The sequence below is a fragment of the Bombina bombina genome, chromosome 6 (assembly GCF_027579735.1).
Source record: "Bombina bombina isolate aBomBom1 chromosome 6, aBomBom1.pri, whole genome shotgun sequence".
NCBI classification, from domain to species: domain Eukaryota; kingdom Metazoa; phylum Chordata; class Amphibia; order Anura; family Bombinatoridae; genus Bombina; species Bombina bombina.
The window spans coordinates 878984716-879006266 of record NC_069504.1 but is presented as its reverse complement, the minus strand read 5'-3'; the positions used below and the strand labels follow the sequence as shown (position 1 = coordinate 879006266).

General features: G+C 40.6%; 1 protein-coding gene across 1 annotated transcript in view; it reads left to right on the top strand.

Annotated features, from left to right (window-relative positions):
- Positions 1-21551, top strand: part of NYAP1 (neuronal tyrosine phosphorylated phosphoinositide-3-kinase adaptor 1) — a 176719-nt gene that overhangs the window by 57803 nt on the left and 97365 nt on the right. The window contains exons 3-5 of the mRNA XM_053718361.1: positions 13615-13779; positions 15085-15365; positions 15677-16765. Coding sequence (XP_053574336.1) covers positions 13658-13779; positions 15085-15365; positions 15677-16765 — 1492 coding nt within the window. The 5' untranslated portion in view covers positions 13615-13657. The remainder of the gene's footprint in view (positions 1-13614; positions 13780-15084; positions 15366-15676; positions 16766-21551) is intronic.

The window sequence follows — 21551 nt, the reverse complement described above, 5'->3', positions numbered from 1 at the left end:
TAAACAATTTTCCAATTTACTTTTATCACCAATTTTGCTTTGTTCTCTTGGTATTCTTAGTTGAAAGCTTAACCTAGGAGGTTCATATGCTAATTTCTTAGACCTTAAAGCCCACCTCTTTCAGATTGCATTTTAACAGTTTTTCACCACTAGAGGGTGTTAGTTCACGTATTTCATATAGATAACACTGTGCTCGTGCACGAGAAGTTATCTGGGAGCAGGCAGTGATTGGCTAGACTGCAAGTCTGTCAAAAGAACTGAAAAAAGGAGCAGTTTGCAGAGGCTTAGATACAAGATAATCACAGAGGTTAAAAGTATATTATTATAACTGTGTTGGTTATACAAAACTGGGAAATGGGTAATAAAAGGATTATCTATCTTTTAAAACAATGAAAATTCTGGTGTAGACTGTCCCTTTAAACTTCCTGATATTCACTGTTTTGTTCAGGCTTTGGTTTGTATCAAGCCTGTTCATTTATTCATTTCTCCTTTTTGGAGTCTTACGGCTAGATTTAGAGTTGGGCGGTAGCCGTCAAAACCAGCGTTAGAGGCTCCTAACGCTGGTTTTTACCGCCCTCTGGTATTTGGAGTCAGTCAGGAAAGGGTCTAACGCTCACTTTGCAGCCGCGACTTTTCCATACCGCAGATCCCCTTACGTCAATTGCGTATCCTATCTTTTCAATGGGATCTTTCTAACGCCGGTATTTAGAGTCGTGGCTGAAGTGAGAGTTAGAAATCTAACGACAAAACTCCGGCCGCAGAAAAAAAACAGTAGTTAAGAGCTTTCTGGGCTAACGCCGGTTTATAAAGCTCTTAACTACTGTGCTCTAAAGTACACTAACACCCATAAACTGAAAAGACAAAAACACAAGAGAGGCGCCCAAATGTGTGTATCCGTAGCAAACTGTGATATGAAGGTGTGATACGTTTTAACACAAACTACTCACAATTTGAAAGAGCACACTTATGTGCTTGTAGTATCGGGCTGAATATCTGAGCTACCCAGCTGGCTCCCTCCGGTCTCCACTCACTCCCAGTCTGTAAATACAAACACGCCCAAAGGTGTGTATCTGTGATAGTATAATCAATTAGCACCAAACATTCCACACAGGGTACTCACAATTTGTTAGAGCACACCTATGTGCTTGTAGACGCAGGCCTGATGAAACGGCCGTCATAGCCGAGAAACGCGTAGCATATTTCTGTATGCCCACCCATACAAACTATTGTATCATAGCCATTATTGTTACAAGAATAAAATACTTTGTTTTTATCTATTGGCTTTGATACTCATTGGGTGAGCCTAGTATTACCATACACCTGCAGTGGAGGAGTTCTGAGATCGGAGGGAGCCAGCTGGTTAGCTCTAAATAACCAGCCTGCGTCTACAAGCACATAGGTGTGCTCTAACAAATTGTGAGTACCCTGTGTGGAATGTTTGGTGCTAATTGATTATACTATCACAGATACACACATTTGGGCGTGTTTGTATTTACAGACTGGGAGTGAGTGGAGACCGGAGGGAGCCAGCTGGGTAGCTCAGATATTCAGCCCGATACTACAAGCACATAAGTGTGCTCTTTCAAATTGTGAGTAGTTTGTGTTAAAACATATCACACCTTCATATCACAGTTTGCTACGGATACACACATTTGGGCGCCTCTCTTGTGTTTTTGTCTTTTCAGAGCTACTACCACACAGTGGAGGAAGGGAGAGAGCAGCCTGGGTGTTCGGTATACAAGCCCCTAAGTGTGAAACCAACTCTGTAATTTGGACTTTGAAAAAAGACTTTGGACTTTCATAAATTGGACAGATTTCTTTTCCTTGAGGGATATTGTATGTATTTAGCATATATATTTGTATGTTTATTGTGATTTAGGGTTATATAGGAGTCTGTGTAAAGCTCATAGCGCCCTCTGGTGTATGGCCTAGGTTATACACCATCTGGTTTTGGTTAACACCCATAAACTACCTATGTACCCCTAAACCGAGGTCCCCCCACATCGCCGCCACTCTATTAAAATTTTTTAACCCCTAATCTGCCGACCGCACAGCGCTGCCACCTACATTATCCCTATGAACCCCTAATCTGCTGCCCCTAACACCGCTGACCCCTATATTATATTTATTAACCCCTAATCTGCCGCCCCCGCTATCGCTGACCCCTGCATATTATTATTAACCCCTAATCTGCCGCTCCGTACACCGCTGCCACCTACATTATAGCTATGTACCCCTAATCTGCTGCGCCTAACACCGCCGACCCCTATATTATATTTATTAACCCCTAATCTGCCCCCCTCAACGTTGCCTCCACCTGCCTACACTTATTAACCCCTAATCTGCTGAGCGGACCGCACCGCTACTATAATAAAGTTATTAACCCCTAATCCGCCTCACTCCCGCCTCAATAACCCTATAATAAATAGTATTAACCCCTAATCTGCCCTCCCTAACATCGCCGACACCTAACTTCAATTATTAACCCCTAATCTGCCGACCGAATCTCGCCGCTACTGTAATAAATAGGTTAACCCCTAAAGCTAAGTCTAACCCTAACACTAACACCCCCCTAAGTTAAATATAATTTAAATCTAACGAAATAAATTAACTCTTATTAAATAAATTATTCCTATTTAAAGCTAAATACTTACCTGTAAAATAAACCCTAATATAGCTACAATATAAATTATAATTATATTATAGCTATTTTAGGATTTATATTTATTTTACAGGTAACTTTGTATTTATTTTAACCAGGTACAATAGCTATTAAGTAGTTAAGAACTATTTAATAGCTAAAATAGTTAAAATAATTACAAAATTACCTGTAAAATAAATCCTAACCTAAGTTACAATTAAACCTAACACTACACTATCAATACATTAATTAAATAAAATACCTACAATTATCTACAATTAAACCTAACACTACACTATCAATAAATTAATTAATTAAATACAATATCTACAAATAAATACAATGAAATAAACTAACTAAAGTACAAAAAATAAAAAAGAACTAAGTTACAAAAATAAAAAAATATTTACAAACATTAGAAAAATATTACAACAATTTTAAACTAATTACACCTACTCTAAGCCCCCTAATAAAATAACAAAGCCCCCCAAAATAAAAAAATGCCCTACCCTATTCTAAATTAAAAAAGTTCAAAGCTCTTTTACCTTACCAGCCCTGAACAGGGCCCTTTGCGGGGCATGCCCCAAAGAATTCAGCTCTTTTGCCTGTAAAAAAAACACATACAATACCCCCCCCAACATTACAACCCACCACCCACATACCCCTAATCTAACCCAAACCCCCCTTAAATAAACCTAACACTAAGCCCCTGAAGATCTACCTACCTTATCTTCACCATGCCAGGTTCACCGATCCGTCCTCGGAAGTGTTGATCCAAGCCCAAGCGGGGGGCTGAAGAGTGACGTCCATCCTCGGGCTGAAGTCTGGATCCAAGCGGCAGCTGAAGAAATCCATCATCGGGCTGAAGTCGGAAGTCCATCATCGGGATGAAGTCTTCTATCAAGCAGCATCTTCAATCTTCTTTCTTCCGGAGCGGAGCCATCTTCTTCCCAGCCGACGCGGATCCATCCTCTTCTAATGACGCCTACTAGCCGAATGATGGTTCCTTTAAATGACGTCATCCAAGATGGCGTCCGTCGAATTCCGATTGGCTGATAGGATTCTATCAGCCAATCGGAATTAAGGTAGGAAAATTCTGATTGGCTGATGGAATCAGCCAATCAGATTCAAGTTCAATCCGATTGGCTGATCCGATCAGCCAATCAGATTGAGCTCGCATTCTATTGGCTGTTCCGATCAGCCAATAGAATACGAGCTCAATCTGATTGGCTGATTCCATCAGCCAATCAGAATTTTCCTACCTTAATTCGGATTGGCTGATAGAATCCTATCAGCCAATCGGAATTCGACGGACGCCATCTTGGATGACGTCATTTAAAGGAACCGTCATTCGGCTAGTAGGCGTCGTTAGAAGAGGATGGATCCGCGTCGGCTGGGAAGAAGATGGCTCCGCTCCGCTCCGGAAGAAAGAAGATTGAAGATGCTGCTTGATAGAAGACTTCATCCCGATGATGGACTTCCGACTTCAGCCCGATGATGGATTTCTTCAGCCGCCGCTTGGATCCAGACTTCAGCCCGAGGATGGACGTCACTCTTCAGCCCCCCGCTTGGGCTTGGATCAACACTTCCGAGGCTTGGATCAAGACTTCCGAGGACGGATCGGTGAACCTGGCATGGTGAAGATAAGGTAGGAAGATCTTCAGGGGCTTAGTGTTAGGTTTATTTAAGGGGGGTTTGGGTTAGATTAGGGGTATGTGGGTGGTGGGTTGTAATGTTGGGGGGGGTATTGTATGTGTTTTTTTTACAGGCAAAAGAGCTGAATTCTTTGGGGCATGCCCCGCAAAGGGCCCTGTTAAGGGCTGGAAAGGTAAAAGAGCTTTGAACTTTTTTAATTTAGAATAGGGTAGGGCATTTTTTTTATTTTGGGGTGCTTTGTTATTTTATTAGGGGGCTTAGAGTAGGTGTAATTAGTTTAAAATTGTTGTAATATTTTTCTAATGTTTGTAAATATTTTTTTATTTTTTGTAACTTAGTTCTTTTTTATTTTTTGTACTTTAGTTAGTTTATTTCATTGTATTTATTTGTAGATATTGTATTTAATTAATTTATTGATAGTGTAGTGTTAGGTTTAATTGTAACTTAGGTTAGGATTTATTTTACAGGTAATTTTGTAATTATTTTAACTATTTTAGCTATTAAATAGTTCTTAACTACTTAATAGCTATTGTACCTGGTTAAAATAAATACAAAGTTACCTGTAAAATAAATATAAATCCTAAAATAGCTATAATATAATTAGAATTTATATTGTAGCTATATTAGGGTTTATTTTACAGGTAAGTATTTAGCTTTAAATAGGAATAATTTATTTAATAAGAGTTAATTTATTTCGTTAGATTTAAATTAAATTTCTCTTGTTAAGTGTATTCAGTCCACGGGTCATCCATTACTTATGGGATATATTCCCTTCCCAACAGGAAGTTGCAAGAGGATCACCCAAGCAGAGCTGCTATATAGCTCCTCCCCTCACATGTCATATCCAGTCATTCTCTTGCAACTCAACTAGATAGGACGTTGTGAGAGGTCTGTGGTGTTTTTTATACTTAGTTGATTTCTTCAATCAAAAGTTTGTTATTTTAAATGGCACCGGAGCGTGCTGTTTGTTCTCAGGCAGTATTTGGAAGAAGAATCTGCCTGCGTTTTCTATGATCTTAGCAGAAGTAACTAAGATCCACTGGCTGTTCTCGCACATTCTGAGCAGTGGGGTAACTTTCAGAAAGGGAATATAGCGTGTGGGGAATCCTGCAAACAAGGTATGTGCAGTAAATTATTTTTCTAAGGAATGGAATTGACTAAGAAAATACTGCTGATACCGATGTAATGTAAGTACAGCCTTAAATGCAGTAGCGATTGGTATCAGGCTGATGAATGTATGTACAATAAGTAATTTTCTAAGGAATGGAATTGACTAAGAAAATACTGTTAATACTGAGGTAATGTATGAGCCTTAACTGCAGTAGAAGCAACTGGTAGCAGGCTTATTAATAACACTACCTAACTTTTAAAGTGCCTGTTTAAAACGTTTAGTGGCATGTTATTCGTTTTTTTTGTCAGGTACTTTGGTGATAAATCTTTTGGGGCATGATTTTCCACATGGCTGTCGTTTATTTCTACATAGAAACGATTAACTGTGGTTTCCCACTGTTGTAATATGAGTGGGAGGGGCCTATTTTAGCGCTTTTTTTTGCGCAGTAAAAACTCAGTTACAGTCTTCCTGCTTCTTCCTCCTTGATCCAGGACGTCTCTAGAGAGCTCAGGGGTCTTCAAAATTCATTTTGAGGGAGGTAATCAGTCACAGCAGACCTGTGACAGTGTGTTTGACTGTGATAAAAACGTTAATTGTTAAATTGATTATCCGTTTTTGGGTATTAAGGGGTTAATCATCCATTTGCTAGTGGGTGCAATGCTTTGCTAACTTAATACATTTACTGTGAAAATTTGGTTGCTATAACTGATTTGGTTCATTGTTATTTCAACTGTGATGATTTTTTGTGCTCTTAAAGGCGCAGTAGCGTTTTTTATATTGCTTGTAAACTTATTTGAAAGGATTTTCCAAGCTTGCTAGTCTCATTGCTAGTCTGTTTAAACATATCTGTTTGTTCACTATGTTTGAAGGCCAATGTGGAGCCCCACAGAAATATGTGTACTAAATGTATTGATGTCACTTTGAATAAAAGTCAAATTTTATCTGTAAAGAAATTATCACCAGACAACGAGGGGGAAGTTATGCCGACTAACTCTCTTCACGTGTCAGTACCTTCGCCTCCCGCTCAGGAGGCGCGTGATATTGTGGCGCCAAGTACATCAGAGAGGCCCATACAAATCACTTTACAAGACATGGCTGCTGTTATGACAGAGGTATTATCTAAATTGCCTGAATTAAGAGGCAAGCGCAATAGCTCTGGGTTAAGGACAGAGCTCGCTGATGATGTGAGAGCCATGTCCGATACTGCGTCACAATTTGCAGAACATGAGGACGGAGAGCTTCATTCTGTGGGTGACGGATTTGATCCAGGGAGACTGGATTCAGAGAGTTCTAATTTTAAATTTAAGCTTGAGAACCTCCGTGTATTGCTAGGGGAGGTATTAGCGGCTCTGAATGATTGTAACATGGTTGCAATTCCAGAGAAAATATGTAGGTTGGATAGATACTTTGCGGTACCGGTGTGTACTGACGTTTTTCCTATACCTAAAAGGCTTACAGAAATTATTAGCAAGGAGTGGGATAGACCCGGTGTGCCCTTTTCCCCTCCTCCGATATTTAGAAAAATGTTTCCAATAGACGCCACCACACGAGACTTATGGCAGACGGTCCCTAAGGTGGAGGGAGCAGTTTCTACTTTCGCTAAACGTACTACTATCCCGGTGGAGGATAGTTGTGCTTTTTCGGATCCAATGGATAAAAAATTAGAAGGTTACCTTCAGAAAATGTTTGTTCAACAAGGTTTTATCTTACAGCCCCTTGCATGCATTGCGCCTGTCACTGCTGCTGCGGCATTCTGGTTTGAGTCTCTGGAAGAGGCCATTCGCACAGCTCCATTGGATGAGATTATGGCCAAGCTTAAAGCACTTAAGCTAGCTAATGCATTTGTTTCTGATGCCGTTGTACATTTAACCAAACTAACGGCTAAGAACTCCGGATTCGCCATCCAGGCGCGCAGAGCGCTATGGCTTAAATCCTGGTCAGCTGACGTGACTTCTAAATCTAAATTGCTTAATATTCCTTTCAAAGGGCAGACCTTATTCGGGCCCGGCTTGAAAGAAATTATTGCTGACATTACTGGAGGTAAGGGTCATACTCTTCCTCAGGACAGGGCCAAATCAAAGGCCAAACAGTCTAATTTTCGTGCCTTTCGTAACTTCAAGGCAGGAGCAGCATCAACTTCCTCCGCTCCAAAACAGGAAGGACCTGTTGCTCTTTACAGACAGGGCTGGAAAGCTAACCAGCCCTGGAACAAGGGCAAGCAGGCCAGAAAGCCTACTTCTGCCCCTAAGACAGCATGAAGTGAGGGCCCCCGATCTGGAAACGGATCTAGTGGGGGGCAGACTATCTCTCTTCGCCCAGGCTTGGGCAAGAGATGTCCAGGATCCCTGGGCGTTGGAGATCATATCTCAGGGATATCTTCTGGACTTCAAAGCTTCTCCTCCACAAGGGAGATTTCATCTTTCAAGGTTGTCAGCAAACCAAATAAAGAAAGAGGCATTTCTACGCTGTGTGCAAGACCTCTTAGTAATGGGGGTGATCCACCCAATTCCGCGGACGGAACAAGGGCAAGGGTTTTACTCAAATCTGTTTGTGGTTCCCAAGAAAGAGGGAACCTTCAGACCAATCTTGGACCTAAAAATCTTAAACAAATTCCTAAGAGTTCCATCATTCAAAATGGAAACTATTCGAACCATCCTACCCATGATCCAAGAGGGTCAATACATGACCACAGTAGACTTAAAGGATGCCTACCTTCATATACCGATTCACAAAGATCATTATCGGTACCTAAGATTTGCCTTTCTAGACAGGCATTACCAGTTTGTAGCTCTTCCCTTCGGGTTAGCTACGGCCCCGAGAATTTTTACAAAGGTTCTGGGATCACTTCTAGCGGTGCTAAGACCACGAGGCATAGCGGTGGCTCCGTACCTAGACGACATTCTGATACAAGCGTCAAGTTTTCAAATTGCCAAGTCTCATACAGAGATAGTTCTGGCATTTCTGAGGTTGCATGGGTGGAAGGTGAACGTGGAAAAGAGTTCTCTATCACCACTCACAAGAGTCTCCTTCCTAGGGACTCTGATTGATTCTGTAGAAATGAAAATTTACCTGACGGAGGCCAGGTTATCAAAACTTTTAAATGCTTGCCGTGTCCTTCATTCCATTCCACGCCCGTCAGTAGCTCAGTGCATGGAAGTAATCGGCTTAATGGTAGCAGCAATGGACATAGTACCATTTGCGCGCCTGCATCTCAGACCTCTGCAATTATGCATGCTAAGTCAGTGGGATGGGGATTACTCAGATTTGTCCCCTCTACTAAATCTGGATCAAGAGACCAGAAATTCTCTTCTCTGGTGGCTTTCTCGGGTCCATCTGTCCAAGGGGATGACCTTTCGCAGGACATATTGGACAATTGTAACACAGATGCCAGCCTTCTAGGTTGGGGCGCAGTCTGGAACTCCCTGAAGGCTCAGGGATTATGGACAATAAATATTCTGGAGTTGAGAGCAATATTCAATGCTCTTCTAGCTTGGCCTCAGTTAGCAACACTGAGGTTCATCAGATTTCAGTCGGACAACATCACGACTGTGGCTTACATCAACCATCAAGGGGGAACCAGGAGTTCCCTAGCGATGTTGGAAGTCTCAAAGATAATTCGCTGGGCAGAGTCTCACTCTTGCCACCTGTCAGCGATCTACATCCCAGGCGTGGAGAACTGGGAGGCAGATTTTCTAAGTCGTCAGACTTTTCATCCGGGGGAGTGGGAACTTCAACTGATTCATCGTTGGGGCAAACCAGATCTGGATCTCATGGCATCTCGCCAGAACGCCAAGCTTCCTTGTTATGGATCCAGGTCCAGGGACCCGGGAGCGGCGCTGATAGATGCTCTGACAGCCCCTTGGGTCTTCAACATGGCTTATGTGTTTCCACCATTTCCGATGCTACCTCGACTGAGTGCCAAGATCAAACAGGAGAGAGCATCGGTGATTCTGATAGCGCCTGCGTGGCCACGCAGGACCTGGTATGCAGACCTAGTGGACATGTCGTCCTGTCCACCATGGTCGCTACCTCTGAGGCAGGACCTTCTAATACAAGGTCCTTTAAAACATCCAAATCTAATTTCTCTGAGGCTGACTGCATGGAGATTGAACGCTTGATCCTATCAAAGCGTGGCTTCTCGGAGTCAGTTATTGATACCTTAATAGAGGCACGGAAGCCTGTTACCAGAAAAATTTACCATAAGATATGGCGTAAATATTTATATTGGTGCGAATCCAAGGGTTACTCATGGAGTAAGGTTAGGATTCCTAGGATATTGTCCTTTCTACAAGAGGGTTTAGAAAAGGGCTTATCTGCTAGTTCGTTAAAGGGACAGATTTCTGCTCTGTCTATTCTCTCACAAACGTCTGGCAGAAGTTCCAGACGTCCAGGCTTTTTGTCAGGCTTTGGCTAGGATTAAGCCTGTGTTTAAGACTGTTGCTCCTCCGTGGAGCTTAAACTTGGTTCTTAAAGTTCTTCAAGGGGTTCCGTTTGAACCCCTTCATTCCATTGATATTACGCTTTTATCTTGGAAAGTTCTGTTTTTGATGGCTATTTCCTCAGCTCGAAGAGTCTCTGAGTTATCGGCCTTACATTGTGATTCTCCTTATCTGATTTTCCATTCAGACAAGGTAGTTCTGCGTACTAAACCTGGGTTTTTACCTAAGGTAGTTTCTAACAGGAATATCAATCAGGAGATTGTTGTTCCATCATTATGTCCTAATCCTTCTTCAAAGAAGGAACGACTTTTGCATAATCTGGACGTAGTCCGTGCCCTGAAGTTCTATTTACAGGCAACTAAAGATTTTCGTCAAACTTCTTCCCTGTTTGTCGTGTACTCTGGTCAGAGGAGAGGTCAAAAAGCTTCGGCAACCTCTCTCTCCTTTTGGCTTCGTAGCATAATACGTTTAGCCTATGAGACTGCTGGACAGCAGCCCCCTGAAAGAATTACAGCTCATTCCACTAGAGCTGTGGCTTCCACCTGGGCCTTTAAGAATGAGGCCTCTGTTGAACAGATTGGCAAGGCTGCAACTTGGTCTTCGCTTCACACTTTTTCAAAATTTTACAAATTTGACACTTTTGCTTCTTCGGAGGCTGTTTTTGGGAGAAAGGTTCTACAGGCAGTGGTTCCTTCCGTTTAAGTTCCTGCCTTGTCCCTCCCATCATCCGTGTACTTTGGCTTTGGTATTGGTATCCCATAAGTAATGGATGACCCGTGGACTGAATACACTTAACAAGAGAAAACATAATTTATGCTTACCTGATAAATTTATTTCTCTTGTAGTGTATTCAGTCCACGGCCCGCCCTGTCTTTTTAAGGCAGATCTAATTTTTAATTAAAACTCCAGTCACCACTGCACCCTATGGTTTCTCCTTTCTTGTCTTGTTTCGGTCAAATGACTGGATATGACATGTGAGGGGAGGAGCTATATAGCAGCTCTGCTTGGGTGATCCTCTTGCAACTTCCTGTTGGGAAGGGAATATATCCCATAAGTAATGGATGACCCGTGGACTGAATACACTACAAGAGAAATAAATTTATCAGGTAAGCATAAATTATGTTTTAACTTAGGGGGGTGTTAGTGTTAGGGTTAGACTTAGCTTTAGGGGTTAATCCATTTATTACAGTAGCGGCGAGATTCGGTCGGCAGATTAGGGGTTAATAATTGAAGTTAGGTGTCGGCGATGTTAGGGAGGGCAGATTAGGGTTTAATACTATTTATTATAGGGTTATTGAGGCGGGAGTGAGGCGGATTAGGGGTTAATAACTTTATTATAGTAGCGGTGCGGTCCGCTCGGCAGATTAGGGGTTAATAAGTGTAGGCAGGTGGAGGCGACGTTGAGGGGGGCAGATTAGGGGTTAATAAATATAATATAGGGGTCGGCGGTGTTAGGCGCAGCAGATTAGGGGTACATAGCTATAATGTAGGTGGCAGCGGTGTACGGAGCGGCAGATTAGGGGTTAATAATAATATGCAGGGGTCAGCGATAGCGGGGCCGGCAGATTAGGGGTAATAAGTGTAAGGTTAGGGGTGTTTAGACTCGGGGTTCATGTTAGGGTGTTAGGTGCAGACTTAGGAGGTGTTTCCGCATAGCAAACAATGGCGCTGCGTTAGGAGCTGAACGCTGCTTTTTTGCAGGTGTTAGGTTTTTTTTCAGCTCAAACAGCCCCATTGTTTTCTATGGGGGAATCGTGCACGAGCACGTTTTTGAAGCTGGCCCCGTCCGTAAGCAACGCTGGTATCTAGAGTTGCAGTGGCGGTAAATATGCCTGTACGCTCCCTTTTTGGAGCCTAACGCAGCCATTCTGTGAACTCTAAATACCAGCAGTATTTAAAAGGTGCGGGAGAAAAAAAGCACGCGTTGCTAACGCACCCCTTTGGCCGCAGAACTCTAAATCTAGCCGTTAATTTGGTTTAAGGATTTTGCAGGCTCTTTCTTTTGAGCCTATATTTTCTTTGAAGATTATCTACTTTCTTAGAAAGTGTTGTTTCTTTGGCTATCTCTTCTGCTAGAAGAGTTTCTGATTTATCAGCTTTCTCCTGTGTGTCTCCTTATCTGATTTTTTTCATCTAGATAAGTTGTTTTGTGGACTTCTTTTTTTTCTAAGGTTGTGGATTTAAACCACATTAGTAGAGAAATTGTTGTTCCTTCTTTGTGTCCTAATCCTTAAGAATTCTTTGAGAGTTCTTTACATTCTTTGGATGTAAACCCCTGCCATTTCGTTGACATCCTGGTTTAAGCTTTTGTTTCTCAAGGCTTATTTGGAAGCAGGGCAGGTTCTGCCTCAGAGATTTACAGCTCATTCTAATAAGTTCAGTAGCCATTTCTTGGGCTTTTTCAGAATGGAGCTTCAGATGATCAAATTTGCAAAGCAGTAATTTGGTCTTCTTTGCATACATTTCTTGTTTTTACCATTTTTTATGTATTTGCTTCTTCTGAAGCAGTCTTTGGTAGAAGACTTCTTCAGGCAGCTGTCTCAGTTTGATTCTACTGCTTTTGATTTAAGTTTTTTTAAGAAAAACTTAATTATTTTGTGGATTTAATTTCTCAGTGGAAATATCTGTTGTTATTTTATCCCTCCCTCTCTTGTGACTCTTCTGTGGACTTCCACATCTTGGGTATTTCTATCCCATACGTCACTAGCTCATGGACTCTTGCCAATTACATGAAAGAAAACATAATTTATGTAAGAACTTACCTGATAAATTAATTTCTTTCATATTGGCAAGAGTCCATGAGGCCCACGCTTTTTATGGTTGTTATGTTTTTTTTTGTATAGAAGCACAATTATATTTCCAGTTCCTCTTTTTGTATGCTTTTTTATTCCTTTTGTTATCACCTCAATACTTTGCTATTCGTTAAACTGAATTGTGGGTGTGGTGAGGGGTGTATTTATAGGCATTTTGAGGTTTGGGAAACTTTGCCCCCTCCTAGTAGGAATGTATATCCCATACGTCACTAGCTCATGGACTCTTGCCAATATGAAATAAATTAATTTGTCAGGTAAGTTCTTACATAAATTATGTTTTTTTCTTTCATGATTCAGATAAAGCATGTAATTTTAAGCAACTTTCTAATTTACTGCTAATATCAAATTTTCTTCATTCTCTTGCTATCGTTATTTGAAAAGCAGGAATGTAAAGCTTAGGAGCCGGCCCATTTTAGGTTCAGCACCCTGGACAGCGCTTGCTTACTGGTAGCTACATTCATCCACCAATCAGCAAGTGCTACCCAGGTTCTGAACCAACAATGGGCCAGATCCTAAACTTTGCATTCCTGCTTTTCAAAGAAAAATAGCAAGAGAACAAAGAAACATTGGTAATATGAGTAAATTAGAAAGTTGGTTAAAATTGCATGGTTTTCAAACCTGTCCTCAGGCCTCCCTAACAGGCCACATTTTGTGGATATCTGAACTAGAGCACAGGTGAAATAATCAGCTGTATAGTAAACATGGTTATTTTACCTGCTCTCAGCCAAGGTTATCCAGAAAACCTGGACTGTTGGGAGGCCTGAGGGCAGGTTTAAAAAACCAGTGCTCTATCTGTATTATGAAAGAAAAAAAATGGGTTTAGTATCCCTTTAAATAACACACATTCCCTGATGTGGCCCATTAATCGTCTATCTTCTAACCATTTGTATCCTTTTTTTTTTACCATTCCATTAACCTTTTTACAGTTAATTGAACCTGTACATTTTTCTTAAGCAGCTTCCTCCTCCTCTGGGGTCTACTTGTCTGACTCTAGAAGATGACCCCCTGCTCCTCTGAACTTGTGAGCGTTCTTGGGATTGACAAGGGTGGAGCCATGAATCTGCTGTACAGAAAGAGTAGGGTGGAGTGGAGACAGAAAGAAGAAGAGCCTAAAAAGAGGTGAGATCTTGCAAAGAACATGATGTATTGCAGATGAATTTAAACGGTAAATTAGTTAAATATTTGTTATATATTTATATATACTATATGGCCAAAAGTATGGGGACACCCCGGCTAAATGTTGAGTTCAGGTTTTGAGGCCACACCCATTACTAACAAGTGAAGTGAACTGTCCCAGGTAGTGTTAGACCATGCAAACTCACAGAGCGGGGCTGCTGAGTGCTGGAGCGCATAGCATGTAAAAATCACCTATCATCTATTGCCTCTGTAAGCAACCACAAGAACTGTGTGTATGGAGCTTCATGAAATAAGTTTCCACGGCTGAGCAGATGCAAACAAGCCTCACATCAACATACGCAATGCCAAGCATCAGCTGGAGTGTTGAAAAGCTGCTGCAGTGGAAATGTGTTCTCTGGAGTGATGACTCATGCTTCTTTATCTGGCAGTCTAATGGAAGAACGGGTGTGGAGGATGCCAGGAGAATGCTACCTACTGGAATACATAGTGCCTACTGTAAAGTTTGGTAGAGGAGGACTAGGGCTGTTTTTTAGGGTTTGGGCTTGGCCACTTCGTTTTAGTAAAGGGTCATCTTAATGCTAATGGATATAAAAGATGTTTTTGACAATTGAGTTCCTCCAACGTTGTGGCAACAGTTTGGCGAAGGCCATTTCCTGTTCAAGCATGACTGTGCTCCTTTGCACAAATTGAGGTCCATGAAGACATGGTTTGATTATTTTGGTGTGGAAAAACTTAAGTGGGCTGCACAGAGCCCTGACCTACACCCCACTGAACACCTTTGGGATGAATTGGAACACTGATTTTGTGCCAGACTTTCATGTCAGTGCTTAAAGTCACAAAAATTCATTTTGGCTGAATAGGCACACATTCTTACAGACACACTCCAACATCTTGTGGAAAGCCATTTTTAGAAAAGTTGCAGCTGTTATAGCCGCAAAGGGGCGGCCAAGTCCATATTAAAGCCTATGGTTTTGAATTGGGATGTCCAACAAGCTCATATAGGTGTGACTATCAGGTGTCTACATACATTTGGCCTTATTATGTATATATACTGTATGTATATATGATAAAAGACGGAGTCATACAAGAAAGCAAGGTAATCAGGACAGGAGAAATACAGAAACAGTGTGTTGGGGAGTGGATACTAGAGCAAGTTATATAACAGTGAGAAAGCAAGAAAGAACTAAATGGGATTATCAGAATTAATACAGAGGAATTTGATTGAATTTGGATAAGGTTATGTGTGTTTTTATGTCTAACTTTTTTACGTCTAATTTTTTTTGATAGCTTGGGGAAGGTTCGGGATATGGCCTCATTCCGCAAGCACTTCCGAATGGGTTTTATGACAATGCCGGCTTCTCAGGAACGAGATCCGCTACCTTGTGCTAGTGCTATGGCCCCTCGATCCTTGTCTTGCCATTCTGTGGGTAGCGCTCCTGAGGAAAGTGGGGCTGAAGGAGGTGCCCCAGGGAGGAGACCCCCAGCTAAACCTAAAAGGAACCCCAGCACAAAACTAAGCTTAGGGGGAGATGGGAGGACACAGGATGAACGCAGAATTAGAAAAGAAGGTAAGAGGTCTAAAAGTGTTTAACGACAATATACAAATGCGCCATTATCCGTACCAATCTTAATGTTGCACATTTTAACAGTTTAGCACTTAGATGTTAGTTTTCGGAAAATTAGACTGGGTATTTCTTGATTTTACTGCAGTATGCAAACATGTTATCCATTCTATGTATTGTAAAAGGGGCAATTATTGCATGCTTACATTCTTATGCCAGTCTTAGAAGTTAGTTACTTTGTATAGATTTGCTCTAATATTTATCCCTTTAATTTACCTAGGAATTACTGTAATTTCCATATTGGATTTTCTTTTTAGGTTCTCTAAAATATTCCTCTGAGTCTCGCAAGATGCCCCCTCAAAAGCCACAGCGCAGCCCCCACACACACCTTTCCACCTCTTTTGATGAGAGCTGCACAAGCCGACCAGCCTCCTCATCATCTGTGCTACCTCCCACACCTCGACCCTCTGACCCTTCTCCAGAGGAGCCTGTGTACATTGAAATGGTGGGCAATATTTCTAGGGCTCCTCCACCTCCTCCCACTCCCGCCCCGCCAGATGATGAATCAGATGGAGGTGAAGAGGCCATTTATGAGGAAATGAAGTATCCAGTGCATGAGGAAAACACAGCACACCCACGTCATCCACAACGCAGGAGGCCACCACCTCCTAGGACTCCTGAAGTAGATATTCCCCCTCCTTTTCCAAACCTCCTTCAGCATCGTCCAGCTCTCCTTGGAGCTCCCTCTGGGAAGGGACACAAGATCTCCAAGCATACACCACAAATCTCCTCTAAATTACCTGTGCCTCATAAGGATCAGCCCTCTTCTTCCATGTCTTCTGTTCATTTGCCTCCCTCTGGCCGTGCCCGCAGCCACTCGACTCCATTACCCCCTCAGACTTCTGCACAACGCAGACCAGAATCTGAAACTCCATGTTCTCGTGGCTCCCTACAAGAGAAGGGTTCATCAATGTTGCCTATCCCCCATGGCCATACAAGAGACAAAGCCCTCTCCTATACTATGGTCTACTCATCTGTTAAGGTGACACATTCCCTTCTTCCAGCTTCACAAATGGAAGAGAAAACAGAGAGAGAAATCTCTGTGCTCGCTGGACTCATCTGCCCAACATCACGGGTGGCAGGAACACAGTTGCCTAGCCGCCCACCTTCAGCAAACATCCACCAGGGGCATGGGGAGCAGGCATCTCCCACAGTTTGGACATATCCTGCAGGCAGGAGGCCACCAGCATATGAGAACAGCGTTAAAACCACCAGGGGAGCAGGTACAGTGCAGACAACTGATAACAGAGGAGGAGCTGTGAGTGCAGTGGATGAAGAAAGGATGGGATCAGTGTGGGAGTTACAGAGACGGATGTCGTGTGGACGAAGGAGTCAACTTGGGGAACGTAAGTAACATTACTCTAATATTGGGAAAATTAATTTTTTTTATGACATGTTCTGATGGTGATTAGTAAGATTAGCAGAAAATTGTTTCTGAGAGCCTAATGTTTAAAGTATCGTAAGGTTCGCCACAAATACACATTTCAGTCTCGCAAATCGCCCACTGGGTGAAATTTTATTAAAAAGTTTGCTAACCCTCACTATATAGACGGGTGGCAATGTGCCTTCCATAGGATAGTATAGGGATTGCTGCCTTTTTAACAATCCGATCACACCGTCAGTGAATGGAGATCTTGGCAGTGTTCTGGGGGCATGTTTTCAAAGCATGTTTACACAAAACATTCCGTGCATTCAATAAATATAAAAATTAGTTAAAAAAATATGTATTGAAACCAAGTTTCATTGTAAATGCAGTAGATTTCTTACAATTGCTAATCTCACCACTAAAAGGGTGACGAGACAGGTAAATAGGAAAAGGTTCACCTAAGCTGACGGATATTATTTTCAAGATTAGATTAAATATGGGGAATACCGATAAGTATATAAATGAAACTATAGTCATAACAGTATCTAACCAGGTCTCAAAGTGAAGGAATTTTATATGTGTATATATGTGTTTAAAATAAAGGGGGCAGAAAAGTGACTGTGTGATATAATGTGACTTGGTACCGTTACAGAATTGAAGAAATATCTCTAAAGGGAAAGAGTGTAAAAGGTGAAAAACAAATGATGACATGTATTGCGATGTGAATAAACACTGATTAAAGTGTTAAAAAATTTTTTTCAATTTTTGCTATTTTTTCTATTTTTATCAACGCATTATAACATTTATTATATTCAACACTCCTATCCGTTTATTATTTTTCATTTTTTATTGTCACCTCACTGTCAAACAATTCACCTTAGCACATTAATCTTAAATTCAATTTTTTTAACACTTTAATCAGTGTTTATTCACATTGCAATACGTCATCATTTGTTTTTCACCTTTTACACTCTTTCCCTTTAGAGATATTTCTACAATTCTGTAACGGTACCAAGTCACATTATATCACACAGTCACTTTTCTGCCCCCTTTATTTTAAACACATATAAAATTCCTTCACTTTGAGACCTGGTTAGATACTGTTATGACTATAGTTTCATTTATACACTTATCGGTATTCCCCATATTTCATCATTCAATACAAGTTATAAGTACCAAGAAAGCGATTATTTAGAATACAGACAATCATCAAGTTATATTAATATTTTCTGGGAGTGTGAATTAAAAACCTCGGGTAAAACTGTATATGGAGTAAAGAATCCATCCACTTGGATTCAACTTTGTGACCATTCAAGTAATACATAAAATGAGTTAACAAAAGCACTACAGTCTCATTGTATCAGGTTGCCTCTATCTTTGTGCTTAAAGGGACAGTCTAGTCCAAAAAAAACTTTCATGATTCAGATAGGGCATGTCATTTTAAACAATTTTCCAATTTACTTTTATCACCAATTTTTCTTTGTTCTCTTGGTATTCTTAGTTGAAAGCTTAATCTAGGAGGTTCATATGCTAATTTCTTAGACCTTGAAGGCCGCCTCTTCAGAATGCATTTTAACAGGTTTTTCACCACTAGAGGGTGTTAGTTCATGTTTTTTATATAGATAACACTGTGCTCTTGCACGTGAAGTTACCTGGGAGCCATCACTGATTGGCTAAACTGCAAGTCTGTCAAAGAACTGAAATAAAGGGGCAGTCTGCAGAGGCTTAGATACAAGATAATCACAGAGGTAAAAAATATATAAATATAACTGTGTTGGTTATGCAAAACTAGGCAATGGGTTTAAAAAGGGATTATCTATATTTTAAAACAATAACAATTCTGGTGTAGACTGTCCCTTTAATTGAAAACTACAAGTATCCTCATATGGTTTCCGTGACCTGTTGAGCCCGATCTATGCACATTATAATCTGCATATTTTAAATCTTTATTTTCCGACTACCCACCGGGACATACTCTATTCATGCATATAATGTGTATAATTTTATATCAAGGATGTTTTACATATTGATATCCAAACGATTAATATTGCTGCATCAAGGTTGATATTGTGTTTACATGATCTGCCAATAATATTAGCCTATTTCCACACACCCATTCTTGACATCTATTACTATCTATTGATTGGCCAACAGCATTGATGACACATTGATCCAAACACTGGTCGGAATACGCCTACTGTATGACGCTTAGTGTGGGAGTTGTTTAAACTTGATTCATTTGATTGACAGCCGCTACGTCCAATCAGAGGCAGACAACACCTACCGCATAGTCCAATGATCAGAAGGAGGTGGGATAATTGCTGCAATATACCACGCTGAGTAGCAGCGGCCCGCACCCCCTCTGAGGAAGCGTTCGTGAAACGCGCATCAGGGGTCCGTCAGGAGCAGCTCTGTCTCTCCTGTTTGTCCTTTTTTAATTTGCTTGCTTATGTGGATAATAGTTATGTACTATTAATTTAAAGACTTAGTATCATATCCTCCGGTCCTTATAAGAAATAGAAGTAAAATTTAATCAGCCCTCGGATTGTAAGGGCTTAGTTTACTGCTAATAATTTATGGACTGAGGATATCTTAATACTATGGTTTATTACTTATACTAGTACTCATTGCGATTGTGCAATCCACTGAGTTTAAGTGTTTTTAATCTTCAGCCTTGCTACTGAATGTGTGCATGTTCCTAGTTGTTAACAATAAAATTTAAATGTATGAATGATATGGAACATTTTTTAACATTTATATAATCTCTGTCATAGCAGAGTCCTTTGGTATTACACCATTGTGGTAACTGGTTCTTTCTTTAAACTGGATTGTATCCTCTGTTACAAATATTTTAACTAGTTGTTATATACTTCTTTTAACCAGTCAACCACAACAGGCCTCCCTTGTAATAAATTAAGCATTTAATTGCTACTATACAGATAATAATACACGGGATACCTGTCACAGTAAAATAAATTCTGCCATCCCCCAAACTCACTTAATTCTCAAATAAAAAAAAAAGCCTTAATAATAAATCTATATGAGCTGGGGGAATGTGGGTAAATTGTACATGTGTATATGGTGTGTTATTTGTACATATCAAATGTAAAATAGTATAATATGCATTTAAAGTATGTTTATTATATAAAAAAAATTGTTTTTAACTTTTAGCATGTTCTTTTCTTTTTATGAACAAGATTTTGTGAATGGGTTATTAATTAATATCCCATAGAATAGCTACTACTTTTTCCTTTTAAAATAGAGCTTTTTTTTTTTTTAAATTTTGCACTATGTAAAACAAGTTTTCTCTTGTTAAGTGTATCCAATCCACGGATCATCCATTACTTGTGGGATATTCTCCTTCCCAACAGGAAGTTGCAAGAGGATCACCCACAGCAGAGCTGCTATATAGCTCCTTCCCTCACTGCCATATCCAGTCATTCTCTTGCAACTCTCAACAAAGATTGCCGTAGTAAGAGGAGAGTGGTGTATTATAGTTAGTTTTTTAACTTCAATCAAAAGTTTGTTATTTTTAATTGGTACCGGAGTGTACTGTTTATCTCAGGCAGTATTTAGAAGAAGAATCTGCCTGCATTTTCTATGATCTTAGCAGAAGTAACTAAGATCCATTGCTGTTCTCACATATTCTGAGGAGTGAGGTAACTTCAGAGAGGGAATGGCGTGCAGGTTTTCCTGCAATAAGGTATGTGCAGTTAATATTTTTCTAGGGATGGAATTTGCTAGAAAAATGCTGTTGATACCGGATTAATGTAAGTTAAGCCTTAAATGCAGTGATAGCTACTGGTATCAGGCTTATTAATAGAGATGCATACTCTTATAAAAATGTAATATAAAACGTTTGCTGGCATGTTTAATCGTTTTTATATGTGTTTGGTGACAAAACTTAATGCGGTCTAGTTTTTTTCCACATGGCTGGCTTGATTTTTGCCTAGAAACAGTTTCCTGAAGCTTTCCACTGTTGCAATATGAGTGGGAAGGGCCTATTTTAGTGCTTTTCTGTGCAGATAAAAATACTGACAGAGACATTCAGCTTCCCTCTGCATGATACAGGACATCTCTGAAGGGCTCAAAAGGCTTCAAAGTCGTGTTTGAGGAGGGTAACAATCACAGTAGTCTGTGGCAGTTGTGACTGTGTTTAAAAAATGTTTTTGTCATTTATTATTCTGTTTTTGTTATTAAGAGGTTAATCATCCATTTGCAAGTGGGTGCAATGCTCTGCTGACTTGTTACATACACTATAAAAATTTTGTTAGTGTAACTGCCTTTTTTCACTGTTATTTCAAATTTTGTCAAAATTTGTTTCTCTTAAAGGCACAGTAACGTTTTTTATATTGCTTGTTAATTTGCTTTAAAGTGTTTTCCAAGCTTGCTAGTCTCATTGCTAGTCTGTACAAACATGTCTGAAACAGAGGATACTTGTTCATTATGTTTAAAAGCCATGGTGGAGCCCCATAGGAGAATGTGTACTAAATGTATTGATTTCACCTAAAACAGTAAAGATCAGTCTTTATCTATAAAAGAATTGTCACCAGAGGGGTCTGTCTAGGGGGAATTTATGCCGACTAACTCTCCCCACGCGTCGGACCCTTCGCCTCCCGCTCAAGGGACGCACGCTTATATGGCGCCAAGTACATCAGGGACGCCCATAGCGATTACTTTGCAGGACATGGCTGCAATCATGAATAATACCCTGTCAGAGGTATTATCCAGATTGCCTGAATTGAGAGGCAAGCGCGATAGCTCTG